The sequence below is a fragment of the Micrasema longulum genome, unplaced genomic scaffold, assembly GCF_059751315.1.
Source record: "Micrasema longulum isolate JH-2025_06_02 unplaced genomic scaffold, ASM5975131v1 h1tg001521l, whole genome shotgun sequence".
NCBI lineage: Eukaryota > Metazoa > Arthropoda > Insecta > Trichoptera > Brachycentridae > Micrasema > Micrasema longulum.
The window spans coordinates 57,711-76,690 of record NW_028278704.1 but is presented as its reverse complement, the minus strand read 5'-3'; the positions used below and the strand labels follow the sequence as shown (position 1 = coordinate 76,690).

Here is an 18,980-nt window from a genome sequence, read left to right as displayed (position 1 = left end):
TAAGCAACCGTCGCGTCGATAGGTTTTAATTTATTATTGGAAATGAAGATAGATTCTGAAGGAGGCTAGGGCCCAAAATGGGCTATAGCACCACTTGTTATCATGAATATGATTTGAAAGGTTTTTCAACAGAGAGGTTTTTTTTTTAAAATTGGGTTTGTTTTTCTTTTTCCAAGTGGATAGAATAAGAGGATGGAGGAAAGAGGAAGAAAACGATAGTAAAATTCAAAAAATTAGTCAATAATTCATAGCATTTTCACTATACAGCTTTGGCAGATTTATTCTCTGGAACGCGAACAGAAGGAGATGTTGAAAATGCTTACTTTCGTCTACTTGGCATTTCATTTTGAAAGCTTATAATCATACAAAATAATATTTGTAATGAAAAAGTAAACATAGTATCTTGTAGAGCAGAGTATTTTCTTTTGAATGACGTATAATTTTCACCATTTTGTAGTGCTCATTTTTGTGCAACTTAATATAATATTATACTGTATACAAATTAAACTCTGTCACATCTGAAGCCAAAATAATTAGTATGAGCAAGAAAACATATTGTAATAATAATAAAAAAAATAGAAGCGTTTCATAAAAGAGTGAGAGGGGGCAGCAATATTCCCCACCCGCCGCGCAATCCCCCTTCCACCCACTCTCACGGCACCCAAATCAGAACAGTGAAGAATGAAAATTTTTCTTAGGATTTCATGCCCGTTCAAACGCTTATAAATTTACTATTTGTACCATATTTTATTTTATTTTTATTTATTAAGGAAAAACAACAGTTGTTGTATAAGAATACAAAATATAAAAAATAGTACATACATCTAGTTAAAGTTTTTCACAAATATAATGAGAAAACATGTTACACAGTAAAGAGGAAAATAATATATTATACAAGACATGAGAAAAAAAAAGGCTCGTAAGAAGGTTAAGGGATGAGCAAATATAGTGGAGGAGTGGAGGAGAGGGATTTTCATAATATAGTTGACCAATTCAAAATTTTGATATTGTAATAAAATAAACATAATTAAAGGAACATGAACTTATTACACACTGACAAATGTTTCATTTTACAGTGTTTCAAAAAGTTTTTTTTTTTAAATCACAAAATTTTGAATTAAAAATATCTAAATGGGGACAAAGGAGCAGCTACGATAAATAAACGAGTTTTGAACATTCTTTTTTTTTGGGCAATGAATTATAAAAAAAAATAACTTGTCGGGTTGACTTCACGGGACAATTGATTGAAATACGCTCCAAGAGATATGGACTATCGATAACATTGGAAAGACAGATTAGAAATGCTTCAACGTTTAGTAAGAGAAGTAAACTATGAAAGGAAGAAGAGTCTTTATACGAGTCAAAATATTTAAGAGATTTACGATCCAGAAATTTAAGGAATGTATTCTGTATTTTATCTAGTTGTGATATATAAATTGTATATCGAGGATTCCAAACAACAGATGCAAACTCAATATGGCTGAGAACGTATGCAGTATATAAGATTTTGAGGGATGGGGTTGTTTTGAATAGTTTAGTGGTGCGTATAATAAAGCCCAGATGTCTGTAAGCCTTATTTATAGACGCCTGAATATGGGGATCAAATAAGAGTTTTCATCCATAATCACACCTAAATCTCTCAGCTCGTTTTTCCGGACAAGACAATTACCATTAATTTCATAGTTGAAAATAATTTTATTTATGTTTCTAGTGAACGAAATAACGAAACATTCATCAGTGTGTAAGAATAGCTGGTTATGGTAACAGTAATCCGCTAGTTTATTTAGGTCGTTTTGTAATTCCCAACAATTATTTTCTTACTTAACTTTTAAAAATAATTTAGTATCGTCAGCAAACATGAGAAAATTAGAATGTTTAATAAATTTGTCAATGTCATTTATGTAAATTAAAAATAATAAAGGTCCTAAGTGGGATCCTTGAGGAACACCAGATGGAATGTAGATGCTATTTGAGTTAAATCCTATCCTATTAGTATCTATCCATATCAGCTCCCTAGTTAGAGCATATGGTGTCAACAAACAGCCTCCAGTCTTGTCTGTCGGCTGCCAACTCTTGTACATCTTCTCAAGTCAGGCTCGTGTCCGGTAGTTCTACAATGAACTGCCGACGGACAGTCAGAAGCGACGTCGAACGTCAATAACCTAATGCACTGTAAAGCAGGCAAGTATAAATAATTGATTATTGAATTATATTCCCCCTTAAACAAAATTTTTATTTACTTATTTAATATTTTAAATACATATAAAATATATACATACAAGGGCGGGCGTATTGCCTTAAGGCAATTTCTTCCTACCTACCCAAACCGTTCAGTTTGAGAAAATTACAATTACATGAACATATTGAATCTTATGATTTTATACAAAGATTAACTAAAAAAAAATTAACACTATACCATGAAGCGAGGAGAGGGGATGGGAAGGAAAGGAAAGAAGAAGGATAAAGGAACAACTCAAATATTTAGATAGGATATTTCAATCTTGACTTAAGTGTAAATAAAGAAGGGGCGTCTCTAACATTAGTAGGTAGATTATTTGACAGTCGAACCGCTATTACTATGAAAGAGGAGGCCAAAAAATTAGAGCGATAAAAGGGTACTAAAAGAGTTCTCTTGTTACTAGAACGAAGAGATAGTCCGTGTTGTGATAGAGGTTGGAAGATCTCTCTCAGATAAACAGACAAATTGAGATTATTTAAAATATTGTTAAGAAAAGATAGAATGTTAATGTTTCTTTTATGTCTGATACTGAGCCGGTGTAGTTGCGTGCGATATTCGGTAATGTGGTCGAATTTGCGAAGATCAAAGGTATAACGTATACAAGCATTCTGCAATCGTTCCAACTTATCAAGTAATTCAGAGTTAGCATCTGGATAACATACATCTGCATAGTCAAGGAGTGTAAGAAGTAAGCTCTGGACTAATGCTTAACATTAATTGGCATCTTTAGAGTGCAAACTGCTATAATATATAAATATTATTTATCATTGTTTAAGGTCATGGTAAATGTAATAAAAAAATATTTGTTTTTAATATTGTTGACTTGTTGACTCCCCTTCGTGCTGCTGTGGATATCCTAACCAATCTTCTGAACACATTCTGTGGTCTTGTCCCTTTTTCTCTCTCTATGATTACTAAATGGAGCTTCTCGCTACTATCCGTGGCCCTGTTATAGGTCCTGTTGAATATACAGATCTGGTGGCTTCCAAAAATAATTATAAGACTTTTAAAAAGTTTTGTAATCATTTCGGCGAAGTAATCACGTCCAATCAATTTAATCCCAGTCAGTAAAGAATTCACTTCCCTCTTTTTTCAATCCAATGAAGTACGTATTATGTACTTCTGGATTATTTTCTTTTAGCACAAAGATGCTAAGTCTATCAGATTACAGAGAACTTCTTCAGGCAGCTTTTTTCATTTCACAACGAGCAAATTTTCCGTGTATGTGAGCACCGCCAAGGAGACTTATGTCCTCAGATGCGGTGAGCGGTATGTGGTGGGCAAGCTATTAAAATATCTGTTATTCTTGATGAGTTTCCGGAAGAGTTATTCTAGTATGTTATGTATTCTCTTTTACAAACAATTGTAGTAATTGTACACACTATTAACGACAATATTATTTCACTGATTAAACGTAACAACTGTAAAATATCATGAAAAAATATTTTCGAGTCAAGATAATAAAAACCTCTTTCCTAGGTTAAGCTAAGATTTATGATAAAATCTCAATATCCGTATCTCTCATGAATCTATCTAGAATCTTCTTAGAATATTTTCTTAGACAAACTTTTCCCGAATGAAATTGATAGACATCTATGAATAAAACGCAAAAGTAATGTTTCTCAATCCTGTTTTGGAAGGGTACGAATCTTTGCTGTTCATCTACAAATCATTAAAACGTAACGTTTTCTAGAAGATATCTGATGATACCATAAACATCTGATCAAACAAAATATTATAAACCATTGTTTGAGCTATTTGAAATACTGCCCGACAAATTTAATAATGTCATATTGTTGTTGGTTTTGGCGGCAAACGCATGCGCATGACAACCGATTTGTAAAAATGAGTGAGAAGTCAAAAATTATGTGACGTGAACGTTTTTGCCGCCCAAATTATATTAAAACATTCTAAAATCCCAATTCAAGAGAGTGTTTTAGAATCCAGTGAATATTATTATGTATGCAGAGTTGAATAGATGATCCTTCAGTTTTGCAAACGTAAACACACCAAATAAAAACACATTAGGTAGGTACCGTTTTCTGTTAAGGTTGTTATCGTCTTTAAATCGATATTTTGAACATCTTAAGTCACTATGCAAAATTTAATTGATTCTGGGCCGCGATTATGAACGGCTATCTTCATCGGTATACTCGTATACTGAGTTATTGAGACGATATAAACTAATATAGATGTTTATCTACGGGAGTGTATATATTTGCATGAAAATTCAAAGTATTTTCGTCGGTAACCGTTAATTTAACACGTTTAGAAAAAAAAGGAAACATTCTATTTTTCATACAGAAAACGTAATTTTACTTTGTAGATAAAATTGAAGATAAATTTTAACTTCCTATCAGAATACATACTCTGGGGATGTTGAAGAAGAATATACTGTCTCTGATTCAATGTCACGTGTAGAATACGTAAAATAGGATAAAATATATATTTTTTTCAAATAAATTAAGTTTAACATTGTTCACGATTTCTGTGCTTAATATATTCATATTTTTTTTGGTTTATTTAATAGTTTTGGTACTATGTAATATTTTTATATATTTGTATTCTATAAAAATCAGTATTCACGTTTTTAGGATTTAACCGAATATTTTTTTCGGGTAATTTTCAACTTGTAAATAACTGTACTTGTAAAGAACATAGGAATCAAGTTGTGATGGAACGGGATTCGAACCTTGGACCTCTGATTTGTCAGTCCACGACACTTTCAGGGGACCACAATCTGGTTACTATTATTTATGTATATATTTCTGTAATTCTTTATCAAAATAATAAATGGTTTATTTGTCGGAGTCAAATTACTGTTTTTTTTCAAAAATGTTTCGAGTTTGTCCAAATGTTTGTAGATAGACTGGATTTCCCCCCTAGGGAGCTATTTAAATTTAAATTTGTTGCAACAGAGAGGAAAACATTCTTGAGAAGGGATTTTCAAAATAGTGAAAACAAAATATTACGCCCTTTCTGCTAGTCGATATGGAAGGTCAAACATTCCAGAACTGTTATTTTTTGTTCAATACGACGCTGGTGTGATGACCATTTGAAACACTACAAAACCAATTTCACAGCTATTTTACTTCACCAAAGTCAATAAATGAAATAGTTGAGGAAATGTAGATGTTTCAACATAGGCAGAATGGTGAATGTTACAGTGTGTAAGTAGCCACTCAAACCGGCTAATGATAGGTCTTAAGCCCTGTAAATGCCTAGATTTCCATATTTTCTTCTCAAAAATGTATTTCCTCTTTGCCGCAACAAAACAATTTTTTTTTTTGATTTGGAATTATTGATTTTAATAATAATTTTATTAATACAATTTCGTTAATTATGTGCCAACTATTTCGCTACTTTAAGTATGTCTATGTGTTTATTTAAAATATATAATTTTTTGTAAAGAGATTATTACTCTTACCACCTTTTAAGCCCGGCTAGAGCAAATGTCAAGGTCTTTAGGTCAATTTTAAGCAGATAGTAGGATATAAAAAAAATGAGATAGTGATGGATATATTTTTTACAAGTGGATTATGGATATTTTTCTACAAACATCATAAATTGCCTTTAACATATACATTGAATATACATATGAAAAAAAATGTGTTTTTAAACACATTGTTAAAATGATAAAACAGCATAACTATAGCAAGAGTAACAAGAAAATACATATAAGTAACTAGAAATATGAAAAGAAAAAAAAAACATATACGAGAACATACATATAAAAAAAGTAATAAACATTTTCAAACATAGCGAATAGTTTAAGAATTACATTTCGAGAAAAAAATCAGACTCGTTTTATAACCATTAATGCGTTGAAATGCGCTGAAAAAGTTTTTAAAAAATTACACCATTTCTGCTAGTGTAAATGGAAAGCCATAAACCCCACAACTGTTATTTTACGTTCGATGTGATACTGATATTTCAATAATTATAATACTATAAAATCATATGTACAACAAGTGTTTAAATACAGATAATATATTCAATCCTATCCACTATCTCTATAAAATTATGATAACAAAAGGTTAAAAAAACGTTGTATCTCCTTGTATTTAGTATTAATTTATATCTACTCGGTCGCGTAAAAATGAACAACATTTCTTATCACACTCAGCAACTCGATCGAGTCCATCAGTGCTTCGTTCGTTCTCCATCGGTTGTGTCCGGCAATAATTATTTCGTGAACGTTATATTAATTTACAGAGTTCCTACTTTCTAATAATCAGGTACGTTTAGAAAAAATTGTCACCCATCTATTTAATAATTTATCTCTGCTTATTCCAGACGTTCTTTTATTTCATATTTTCATATTAAAAGTTTAAAATTTGGAACGCTTGAAGAAAGTTTGCGCGGCGCGGCGTTTTGACAGCCGGGTATGAAATGCGAGAGTATTTCAATTACGTGTCAAGAATTATCATGACATGTTTCAGCAAATAATATTATTCATGATTTCTCCCATACAAAATCTTCATTATTTTCAATCGATTATTTATGTGTTGTGTTTCTATATAAAGTTAACTGTATACACAAAACAACATGAATTATGGTACATCAAATTAATATAACATAATATAACATAGAATTAAGAATAGTCCAGAAACCGCATACGCACATCAAACAGAAGGCGACTAAACAACTCAGAAATTAGTAGGTTTACGTTTTGACCCATTAGTTTCTTTGTAGACGTTGCTCAGTACGCAACTCCTGATTTGAATTCAACTATGCCGTGTTGTGTCCTTTTGAAGTGTAGAAATACTGATGGGATCTTAAAGAAACAGGATGGTATCACATTTCGTGTGTAATTAGAAAACGAATGTTTAAGTAGCAAATGCATTAGTTAAAAATTGAAATATTTTTCCATCCGTCAGATTGTCGAAGAAACAAAATGGAAATTTCGTTAGTGTTGCCAGTGTAGTAAAGTTTTTTACCCTATTTTGCTCATCTTATAAGAGAAATAATGATAATTAGACCTCGGATCAAACAACTCTGTGGTGGACATTTGACCGACATTATCTTTAAAATATCAAATATTATTTAACATGATATAAAAATATCCGTTTTATGTAAGATGAAATTTGTTTTGTATTTTAAGTTTAAAGTTCATTGATTCAATTACTCTTATTAAATGACCCTTTACTTATCTACTCTGTTGTGTCAACAATATTTCCATGTGCACAATAAAATTTTAAAGAAATTACCAGATTGCTTTTTTTTACCTTCAATTTGTGTTATAATTATATGTTTTCCCATCGTGCAACATTACGCGGCGACATCACAAATGCGCGCAGCGAAAGTGGGGCATAGTGGGGGAATTGTTGGACACAGTCCGATGTATTCAAATATGATTCTACGCTCCTTCTGGACTATTCTTAATTCTATGTAATATAATGTACCAAAGTGTTAAATAAAATTTACATTAGGGAAAGCCTACTGTCCATTGACATATAAATACACGTAGACATGCCCTGAGCCCTAAAAAATAATGACACTTACCTCATGCCGCTAGATGCAGAAGAGTTAGAATCTTACTTTTTGTAACAGATGATTGAGACACGCGACACGCTGCATTCGCTTTAAAAATGCTGTCCTCTTTACATCATCAGTACCTCAATTTTTATATGACTTTTAACCATAGCCAAAACGATATGCTTAAAGATCGTCTGCATGTATCTACTGAGGTAGTACTGAGAGATTACAAGGCCGACTCTCGATATGTTCTCTTAGAAAAATAGTAAAACAGATGGAAAAAATATAATAACTAAATTAATTTATTACAGTGGTAACTTTTTAACGCCTAGATAGTCTTATATGTTAATAGGACAGAACCTAGCGACATTATTTTCGCATATATGCTTTTGTTTTATTAAACTGACAGTTATGTCAGAATTCGACTTCAAAATTTATTTATTTCCCTCTCATATTTTTAATAGGCTTTCAAGAAAAAAAGTGCCAACCTCAAAACGATTAAAAATATAAATAAATCATAATTAAAGGAAAAATTGCTAGGTGGAAATTTTTTTTTGTCACTTTCAATGTGTAGATAAGCGTATCGAGGGGTTCCAGGCCCTTCGGTATAATACAATGTAAACTTAATGGTGGGGGGATCGGTAGTGTATCTTAATAGTCGGTCTAGAGACTTTGATCTTCAACTATGACGTCATACTGAAGCTGCGTCATTTGATCGCGTAGATATGTGTACCGTGACGTACGCTTCCCCTTGTTTCATATCGATGTACCTACCCAAAACTTGAAGGTGGGGAGTCGGTAGTGTGTCTTTGTAATCGCTAGAGAGAATTTATCTTCAACTATACCATCAAGGTGAATGTATGACGTCTTTATTTTCCCATCATAATCGAGTCCCAGGTGTGAATAACGGTTTGATGATGATTATAAAAATTTGAGTATTAAATTGTACGGCCAAATTTCTTGAAAATATCAAAAAAATTAATAAAAATGATTTTAATAAATGCTCCTTTGAACGTGTTAAGTTCTTCCAAATCAACCAATGATAAGAGAGTCGTGATAGATTTTCTGTTTACGGTAAGTCAACTGACCAATCAACAGAACTCACCGAGAAGGAGGGTAAGAGAAATTGAGACGCCCCACGCGAAGTAATCTAAAAAATACTAACTTTAAAAAATCATAGCACTGATAACACGAAACATAAAAATTAAAAAGAGGCTCAGTTAAATAGTCTATTAACAAACAAAAAACACTTAAAAAATCACTGAACTTCCCATCTGAGATTTTTTAACTATTTTAATTGAAGTCGTAAAACGGGGCTGACTGGTTAACCCTAGGTAGACAGTGAAAGCAATTTTATGTTCATGTATAATTTTATGTGTACGATATGACGAATAAAATATATTTTAAAAACAGATTGAAAAAACAAAAAAATAATTTAAAAAAAAGAATAAATCAATTCTTGTTTGTATTGTACTAAGAATTACCCAATAAAACCGCTCGTTAGATAAAAACAAATTACTGCAAAGATGGACCGGACCGTCAACATTTATTATTTTTCATATATATTTAATATTAATGAAATACTGGTAATTTCTGCCTCTTGATAAGTCGGTCAAAGATAAAAAAAATTCATACAAGTGCTTAGCACTTATCAATTTGAATAAGATTATTGAAATATGTAATACAATGTATCTAATATTCAATTAATAATCCATATTGTTTATTTTATGTACGTTTGTTTGTGTACTGTCTAGAGTTCAGAACATTATTTAGTTACATAGGTCACGTTCCTACCTATGTATTATTTATTTATTACAATTATACCATATGAAAACAATATAATTATTTTATTTAAAAAAAGACTACGAAAATCTTTTCATGATGTGAAAAGTTTTGATCGTACAAAATATGATATACCATCGCCTGGTAACAGAGGACTTTATAGATTTCTACAAAACGCCGATATCCCACAAGTATGAAACGTTCCAAAAAGTGGAAGGGAATTTCTCATTAAAAAGAGCTTTAAATGCGTATGGAGAGAGGGCCTGGGCCACGATTACAATGGGAAGTTAACATTTATCTTCAATTTTATCTAAAAAAGTCAAATTAAATTTTCTGTATGAAAAGCAGAATATGCATACATTTTTTTTCTTCTAAACATGTTTATTTTCAATTATATACTCATTTTCGTACATAAATATGTTTTTTTTTATAGCATAGTAAATAGACTCCCAGACGAAATAAAGAAAAGTGAAATAAACAAAATACAGTTAAATTCGTTTTAAAAATCTTTTTCTTAAATTCTAAGTTTAGTGTGTAAAAAAAAAAAAGGTAGCCTAAAACCAAACAGTTTAAAACAGCGTTTAAAAAAGTATTGTTTGTTTATTATTTTTAAATATGTCGGTATCAAATAAGAATTGATATATTTATATTTTATTTTGTTGATATATTCAAGGTTTTTTTATGTGTACATTATATTGTGTTACTAAAATATTTAAAGGAAGAAAGAAATCCCTGTTCAAAAAAATGCTTACGTAAAAAAAAATAGAAAATTTTCATTTACTTATTTTTACGGGGAAACATGTTGAAAAAAAAACGGTAGAGTAAATGTTGTATTTTTGACCAAAAAAGCTGTAGTCTAATGAAATAAAGGAAATCGTGCGATAAATTCATTAAAAATTTATAATAAAAAAATTAGCATTAAATAAAAATAATAATTCTCTCAGGTATTTCTGATAATAAAATGTACTTAAAAGTTCAAGATAACTAAAATATACCTAATTACTTTTCCACCGGCTGATTACGCTTTTTGAAATTTAAACTAAACAAGATAAAGTACTTAAGTAAAATTTCTTTAAACGATTTGAAGATAAGCAAATATGTTTGAATTATAAGTTTTGTAAAAAGCAATTATGCCGTACATGTTAATAATAATAAAAAAATAATAACGAATTGAACAGGAAAGGTAATAAAGTAAAACGTTATTTTTGTTTATTTTTTATTTTGTTTTTAATTCTAGTATAAATTGTGCTTGAAATATTCGTTTAAAAAAGTTAAAACATTTTAGATCAAACCCTTTTTAATAGAATTGTGTATTTTGCTTTTTTAAGAAAAATATTTTGGTACAAAATATAATTAATTTCTGATCTGTGCATTATGAAGATGAAATAATTTTTCTGTTAAAATCTTGGTATAGGCATTTAATTTTTACAACCAAAACAACTTTTTTTAAATCACAAAATACACAATTCCATAATCAAGGGTGTTTTTTTTAAAGTGATTATTAAAGGCATAATTTAACTTAGAATTTAAGAAAAATACCAAAGTGGGATTTTAAATTCTTGAATTTACCATTAAAACAAAAAAATAAGTTTTTTTGCAACCTGGTTACTTCATTATTTTGAATTCGTTGAAATATTTTTTTAGACACGATTTCTACTCAATGGCCACTCTTAGATAACAATCCTGAAAAAGGAAATCGAGTGGAGATTATTCCGAGTCGTGCTGTACTGGAATGCCTACCATCCCTGATGCTTCGGGTTCGATTCCCGACAAGGTCGACATGATATATTGAGTTAAAATTATGATTATAATATAACATTTTAAAAGTCCCTTAATAAATCTGAACTGAAAGACTAGTGACCTTGCCTTCATGTATGTTCCAAATATTTTTTATTACATAAAATAAAAAATGAATTAATCATCATTTAATTAAAATTATTTTTCGTTGCGTACTCGTATATGCGTTTTTATAGGTTATCAATAAAGGATTAAATCACAAAGCTACCGTCGCAAGTTATCTCTCAAAACGTTAGTTGGCACTGCTGGCAGTGAATTCTTTTCGTCTAGAAACTCTTCGTAGCCTTGAAAATTTTCGTATTCATCACATCGGGTGTTTTTTTTTATTGATAAACTCTTTTTTAAGATACAAAATGCTATCGCCAAGACGCGTGTGTTGAACTTGCGACGTCACTGGCGGAGTAATTAAAAATAACAAAACTTTGAAAAATCATAATGCCGATCTTACGATAAATAAGTACTTTTGAAACGACTCAAATTTTTACCGGACACGAAGCTATGAGAAGTTACCTGTACAGGTTTAAATTAAGGAATGATGACTATTGTCCATGCGATGATATTTCTTCACAGAGTATCGAACATCTATTATTTCCGTGCCCATTTTTCAGTTTACAACGCCATAATCTTGAAGCAGAATGCAGGAAAGATGGGATATCTTTAACAGATATCCACACTGTCTCTAAAAGTAGTTATCACGCGCCATTGTTCTTGGACTTTGCAACAATGGAGATTGGACTCATAAAGGCAATAAACCAAAATCAGTGATCGAACATCCCATTTCCAAGATAAACGATTTTTTCCGAGTACCTTAGCCTTGTACATGACACGTAAGGCTACTTAATGATTTTTTAAAGTTTTATATTTCTGAAATAACTCCGCGTGAGACGTCAGAGGTTCTTCTCTGTCAGTTCTTTCGATTGGTTCGTTTACGTTTAAGCAAACCGGAGATCCTTCACAGTTCTCATATCATTGGTTGGTTCATATGAACCAGTGATGTCGTTCAATGTAGTGCGTTTTGATTAAAATACATATTTATTTTTTTCGTACACTTTCAAGAAACTATTCAGTACAATTTATTGTATGGTCTAATTTTTACCGTGCGCAAGAAAACATGTTTGTATCCAATTTCCCGTAGGGCGGAAGTTCCCCATTGACATGATTGTTTTAAAATTATCTTTATATTTATAATTCCTCTGTTTGTGTGATGTCACCGTACTTCTCCTAAACGGCTTAACCTATTTACGTGCGGTTTTCAGAGAAATATAGATCTTTGCGCTGTGCGTGTTCGTAGATATTAAAATCTTCAATCGAATATGTAAAAAAGAAGTTACGAGAATAAATGTTTTATTTTCTCGATCTATCAGGGTTGCATTCGAGGAGAATGCATTTGCGAAAAAAAGGAAAGGTGTTGTTTTTTTTGTATTGAAAAAAAGTTTGTTTTTGAATGTTTACAAGCAGCATTTGTTTTTTGTGGATCTCAATCAGATTCTTTCCTTAAATTCCCTGTAATTTTTTTTTTTTTATTGGATTTTTGGTAACACTAAAATAATGTTAAATTCAATACATTAAAAAAAATCGTATTCCTACATAAGTACACCCCTTTGTTGGTGAGACGACCGGAGTTTGACGTTGGCAAAAAGAATGCCATATTTGAAAAAAAATATTTATTTTATGTTTTGGAATTCAACCATAAATAAGTACCTACTGAAATTCAATATTTTTTTAATATCAACAATTTTTAGTTTTGGAATTTAATCACAAACAAATACTTCTGAAACGAAAGTTGAGTTTTACTCTTAGAGTATATACATCTTATATACTTTAAGGTTTTACTATAGTTTAATTTATTAACGAATTTGGTTTAACTATCGTTTTACTATCAATGCGTTGTTTCACCCGCGTTTTTACTTGAGTGAAACATTACCACTGTTATTTTTATTCCAAATGTCAAAAATGGAATATTATGTTTTATTCATTTTTTACACATTGTTACACTGTGGAATGTGACTTTGCAAACGTCAAAAAGGCGAACAAATTTAACCACGTGACAACATGGCATATTTAAACGGAATCAAATAATAACATCGGTCAACAGAATCTTAAAATAATAATAAAGTTTGACAATTTCATATAATAAAATCAAAAAGCCATAACAATATTTTAATACCTTATTTGAAAACAAGAATGATAAGAAAAATTTAAAGACAACAAAAATACGGTAATCCAACAAGCTCTGAAATATTATAATGTAGGCATTATATATTCATAGAATTCAGAAAAGTCCAAAAGGAGCGTAAAATCATTTTTTTTTTTTTTTTTTTTTTTTCTTTTATTCAGGAAACATACAGTACAGTTACAAAGTTTAATATTTTACACAATTGGACTTAATTCTAATGGACCAGTGAAGTTTCCATATTAAAAAGCAATTAAATGTTAGGTTAATTATGAAAGTATAAAAAAGAGAAGGAAAAAGAAAACATAAATGAAAATTGTTTAAAAATTAAAATTTAAGTGAAAAAAATATATTTTAAGGTTTGTAGTTTGTAGTGAGTATTTACAAATGGAAATAATATTAAAAATGAAGAAAACTTGTAAGAGTAATTAAGAATTAATAATGAAAATAAAGAATGAAAAACATGCTCAGATGTAAAAATAAAATAAAATAGTAATAACATTTTTTTTTTAAAAAGGAAAAACATAAACACATATTTATTTTAAGGGATTCAAAGAAGCGATAAGAAGAATCTTTAAGTGAAATATAAGACAGTAAATTTAAATTTAGGTCAATTTAAAAAACATCTTCAAAATTAATGACACATTATAGTAAGAGCAGCAATATATTGATTTTATTAACATATATAAGATAAGTAATTAAAAACCTTTGATCCGTGAGTCCGAGACACTAGCCACGGGACCACAACCCGATTTAATTTTGTTCTCTCCGCTGCGATAGTTTTTTAACAAGATAAAATCAATTTTGGTTTCACTGCATTTTAGTCATATAAAATATTACGCCACAAAATACTCGCAGTTATGTATTATAGTATATATAGTGAATTTGGTTGATTTGTATTTGAATTTATTACTAGATATGTGAAATGGTTGCTTTTATTTCTAATCATATTAGTGTTTAGTTTGTTTTTAATTTCTTAAGGGCAGTATATATTATTATGTACCAATTACTTATAAACTAATTGCTTCCCTAATGAAAAACCCCACTGCACGCCCCTGATGCAAACCTACTGCACATGTTAGAGGAGTTGTTAATACGTAACTTTGTTGTAAGAGTAGGATAGAAATATGCGAAAAAATATATGGGTATTAAATCGGGTGCAATCATACTTAAATGAAATTTAAAAAGTACGTAATCGTATATACAGGGTGTTCATTAAACTCTGTTACATCCGAAACCACGATAATGAGTATGAGCAAAAAGACATATTGGAACATTAAAATAAATTTTTAGAACGAATAAAACTTACAAAAATTAAATATTTAAAAAAACAAATGGTTGCTTACTTCTGTAAGGAAGAAGCGAGAGGGGAGAGGGGAGTTTGACACACTGTCAACCACATGGCCCCTCGCTTCTCCCCTGCAGAAGAAAGCAACCATTTGTTTTTTTAAATATTTTATTTTTACAAAATTTCTGCGTTCTAAATATTTTTTTTAATATGCTCATATGTCTTCTTGCCCATACTGATCATCGTGGCTTCGGATGTGACAGGGTTTAAGGAACACCCTGTAAAATATACTACGAAATCTTGTAATAAGCTAGTGTCACTACGATATTAAAAACAGATGAAGAAATGCTATAGATCTAATCATGTTATATCTGATATTGAGTAACATCTTATTTGTACTGTATGTCGATAAAATATCGAAAACAATGATCGATGGTGTAACTAATTAACTAATAAATACACTTCAAGTGATAGATAACGATGCGAAATCATCACATATTTGTATAAATGCTATTATACTAAAGATAACGTAAACGGATATGTTATTATTATGATCAAATGTCAGTAATCACAAATATTGCTATTATTATAAAATATTTCCTTGTTACAAAAACTAAATAATAACACGTTACCATTCCTTAAGATTTAATAACTTTTAGGTAATAGTATTTTAAATTATTTTCGTATATATTGATTATGATGATAAAAGTAGATGTTTAAGCTTTTTTTACACTTTTCTAAATAAATACATCACATAACATAACTGCTATCTTTTAATCTTGAAGCATGATAACTCGTTACTATAAATATTTTATTACTATTAAACACAACAAAAGATCCTACCGAATTATATAAATAGGCGTTAAAAATGCGTTTTCTACGCGCGCTTTTGCGTTTGAAATACCACCCCTGATAGATACATACAAGATACTCAACAGTCTCTTTAGCTGCCCAAATTTGGATCCCATGTTCAAGCTTAAACAAGATGCTCGTCTTTGAGGCAATAGTCTCAGGCTGGAGAAAACGAGATTCAACCTAAATATACGGAAGCATTTCTTGAGCAATTTGGTTGTTGATGGTTAGAATAAGCTTCCACAAGAGCTGATCTCAATGGGTTAAAAAATGGACTAGATTTGTTTCGGAAAGTTAAAGTGCGCCGACAAATAACTTTCGTTAAAATAGATTTAAGCATATCAGCTTTAAATTAATAAAATAATAATGATTAATAGAGATAGTGAAAACACTCTGGGGTTCTGGTTCTATTTTATATACCACACACTGGAAATATTTCCTCCATTCTGCTTGGATCCAGACACGGGTAAAATGTAATACCTAGTACATTACATTCAAATCAAACAAGTGGTGGCTGTGAATTTTAATCAATAGGTATTTGAAGATTGTTTTTCTGACACTATCTCGCAAATGCCTCCTCAAAACTGTGCGAAAAAGAAAACTGCACATCGGGCTGATTATGGCTAGCTAAAATCGGCAAAATTGACAAAATCGACGTTACGTTGTCCCCTTTTCCGCACCCAAAAACTGACCCGATTTGGTTTTTCTTAGAAAGTGAATATGAATGAAATTTTCTGTGGTGCTGGCGGTACATTTTGCGTTTATCAAAAGCAGTTATCATATTTTTATACGTCCCGTACGTAAGGGTTTTTGGAGAGTTCTAGTTCCCATAGTCAATAATCCAGGGAGTATATACGAGAGTACGGTTTTTAAACATTCGAACGCACTGTGCCTACTATAAATTTATTACAATCACAAAGCACAATTATATTATTAGTTCAATTGATTTATTTTGTGTCATTTTAATTCCAGAATGCTGCAAGATATTCCAACATTAGAGTCGTTGGTGGTCAAGTGTAAAGAAAATTTTGTGAAACATTTTGGGATTGAACCTACAATAGCCGCATGCGCTCCCGGACGAGTCAACTTGATTGGAGAACATACAGATTATAACGATGGATTCGTTCTTCCCATGGTAAATATTTTAAAATTTTATTTAAAGGTAAACACACAACGTCTACAAATATATCTCATTCTTGGAATAACAGGGGCACTTATTTGAACCGAGTTGTGGACTAACGGATCAAAGGGCCGAGGTTCAAATCCCATTCTACCAAAACTAAATTTCCATTTTTCCAGCACTCTTTACGACTTTTAGGAAGAACAAGTCTTTTGAAACTTTAACGGTCTGTTATAAAACAATTTATTCAAGTGCGCTATGCAGCTGGCTATTGGGAACACCAGTGTGAATTGCAAAATTTTAGGCGAATTAGCAACTTCAGCATTATGGGAAATGGGATGCAAAAATGTTTTCTTACGCGCGGTAAAAATTAGAGCATTAAATTTTTCGGCAAAGTTTCTTGAAAATGCACGGAAAAAATATTTAAATAAAACTACCTTGAACGACATCACTAGTTCATATATGAATCATATTATTAATAAGAGAGTTGTGGACGATTCCCGGTTTGCTTATTTGAGATTCGATTTTTCTTTTTCCTCAATCCAACAAATAACGTATTATGTATGTACTTCAGGATAACTTTATTTTGGCACAAAGACGACAGTGCTACCAGATTACAGAGAGCTTCTTCGAGTAACATTTTTCGTTCGAAAACGTGAATTTGTTCCTTGTATGTGGGCACCACCAAGCAGACTTTTAAATGCAATGTGCTGCATGTGGCAGGCTAGCTGTTCTAAAATATTAGTACAAAGCAGGTTCCTTAGAACGAGCATTTTTACAAATCTATTTGAGAGCCTGCTTCAATATTGTATTAATTTAAAAAAATACTATTTCCTAATAATATAAAAGTAAATATGTTTTTAAAGTAACAAGATCGTGTAGTTAATATAAAATGGCCACCACTTATTGACACAATAAGTTACATAAAAGGTTTAAGTGCTTACCTATCTATCACTAAAGAAATTGATACAGCTGATAAAAGTGCATTCTCTTGATGAAAATTGAAGAAACTGACGTCACGATGAAGAGTAAATTTAGATCTAAATAAAGTGTTCGATAGCAGAATCAATACTGCAATTATGAAACAATAAATTCTTGACAATATTTTGAGTTTGTCCAAATTTTTGTAGACAAGGACTAGATTCAACTCCATGGGGAGTTTATATTAGGGAGTTTATATTAACATATTACAACAGAGATGAAGAACATTTAAGAGAAGGTAATATAGACGTCTAGGCATCTACAGGGCTTATGACCTGTCAATGGCTGGTTTAAGTGGCCACTTTACACACTGTGTAACATTCACCATTCTGCCCATATTCGAACATCTAATGCAAATGCCTACCCGATTTTTGATTGTGCGAAAAAGGCAACTGCACGCCGAGCAGATTATGCTTAACTCAAATCAAGAAAATCTCGTTGGTTTCGTTGTCCCGTTTACCGCACCCCAAAACTAAACCGATTGCATTTTTTTTAGATGAAGAATCAGAATAAAATTTTCTATCTTGGTATTTTTTCCGTTTTTCAAAATTATTTATCATATTTCTATACCGTGCGTCCGAAAACGGCAGAAAAAAATATGTTTTTTTATGTTTTTGCGTGGTCCTAACTCTTATGAGAAACAATTTATAGAAAAAACAAAACAGTAAAGACACGCAAATGGTAAATATCTTTATTGAGTAAAAAAATCACCGCTCTAATGCATTTATCTAGGAAGAAAATGTGGGAATACGTTTGTATAAAGAAAAGTCAGACCGCGTATTCTCTTTTTATTTTTTAAATTTCATTTTCATTTATTTATTCAGATATTTAGAACATTACAGAAAAAAGACCCAATTCATTCTAAATACAATAATAGATCACAAATTACAGTAGATAGTTATGTTATTAAAATAATATAACAAAATGTAAAAAGAAACATTAAAAGTTAGAAAGTGCTTTCCTAAGGGAAGGCCCACTGTCGTGAAATATGTCGATATCCGAGGCGATGCGATTAAATAGCAAGATTGCTCTACCAACCGGCATAACCATTGGCAGGTTGGTTGTGCATCGCGGTAGGTAAAACAATCGATGCTGTCTTTGTCGAAGATAGTTATCAGGTACGAACAGACCTATATCCATCAGAATTTCGAGTTATGTAAGCGACCACTGATCACCTGGAAAAAGTGAACACCCAAATGAACGTCCCTCCTCCTCCACAATGACTGATAGCCTAGCATCCCCAGTAAAAAGTCGGTTGGGAAGAGCCAAG

The 18,980-nt window shown here is 31.0% G+C and overlaps 1 protein-coding gene across 4 annotated transcripts in view; it reads left to right on the top strand.

The window, feature by feature from the left end:
* Positions 1-4,004: 4,004 nt before the first annotated feature.
* Positions 4,005-18,980, top strand: part of LOC148275056 (galactokinase-like) — a 30,789-nt gene continuing 15,813 nt past the window's right edge. For 2 of the 4 annotated variants that reach the window (XM_088236210.1, XM_088236212.1), the window contains exons 1-2: positions 6,337-6,477; positions 16,582-16,744. In XM_088236210.1, coding sequence (XP_088092336.1) covers positions 16,583-16,744 — 162 coding nt within the window. In that variant the 5' untranslated portion in view covers positions 6,337-6,477; position 16,582. Of the gene's footprint in view, positions 4,268-6,336; positions 6,478-16,581; positions 16,745-18,980 lie in introns of those variants that run through there. The other 2 variants (XM_088236213.1, XM_088236211.1) reach the window with 2 other exon arrangements.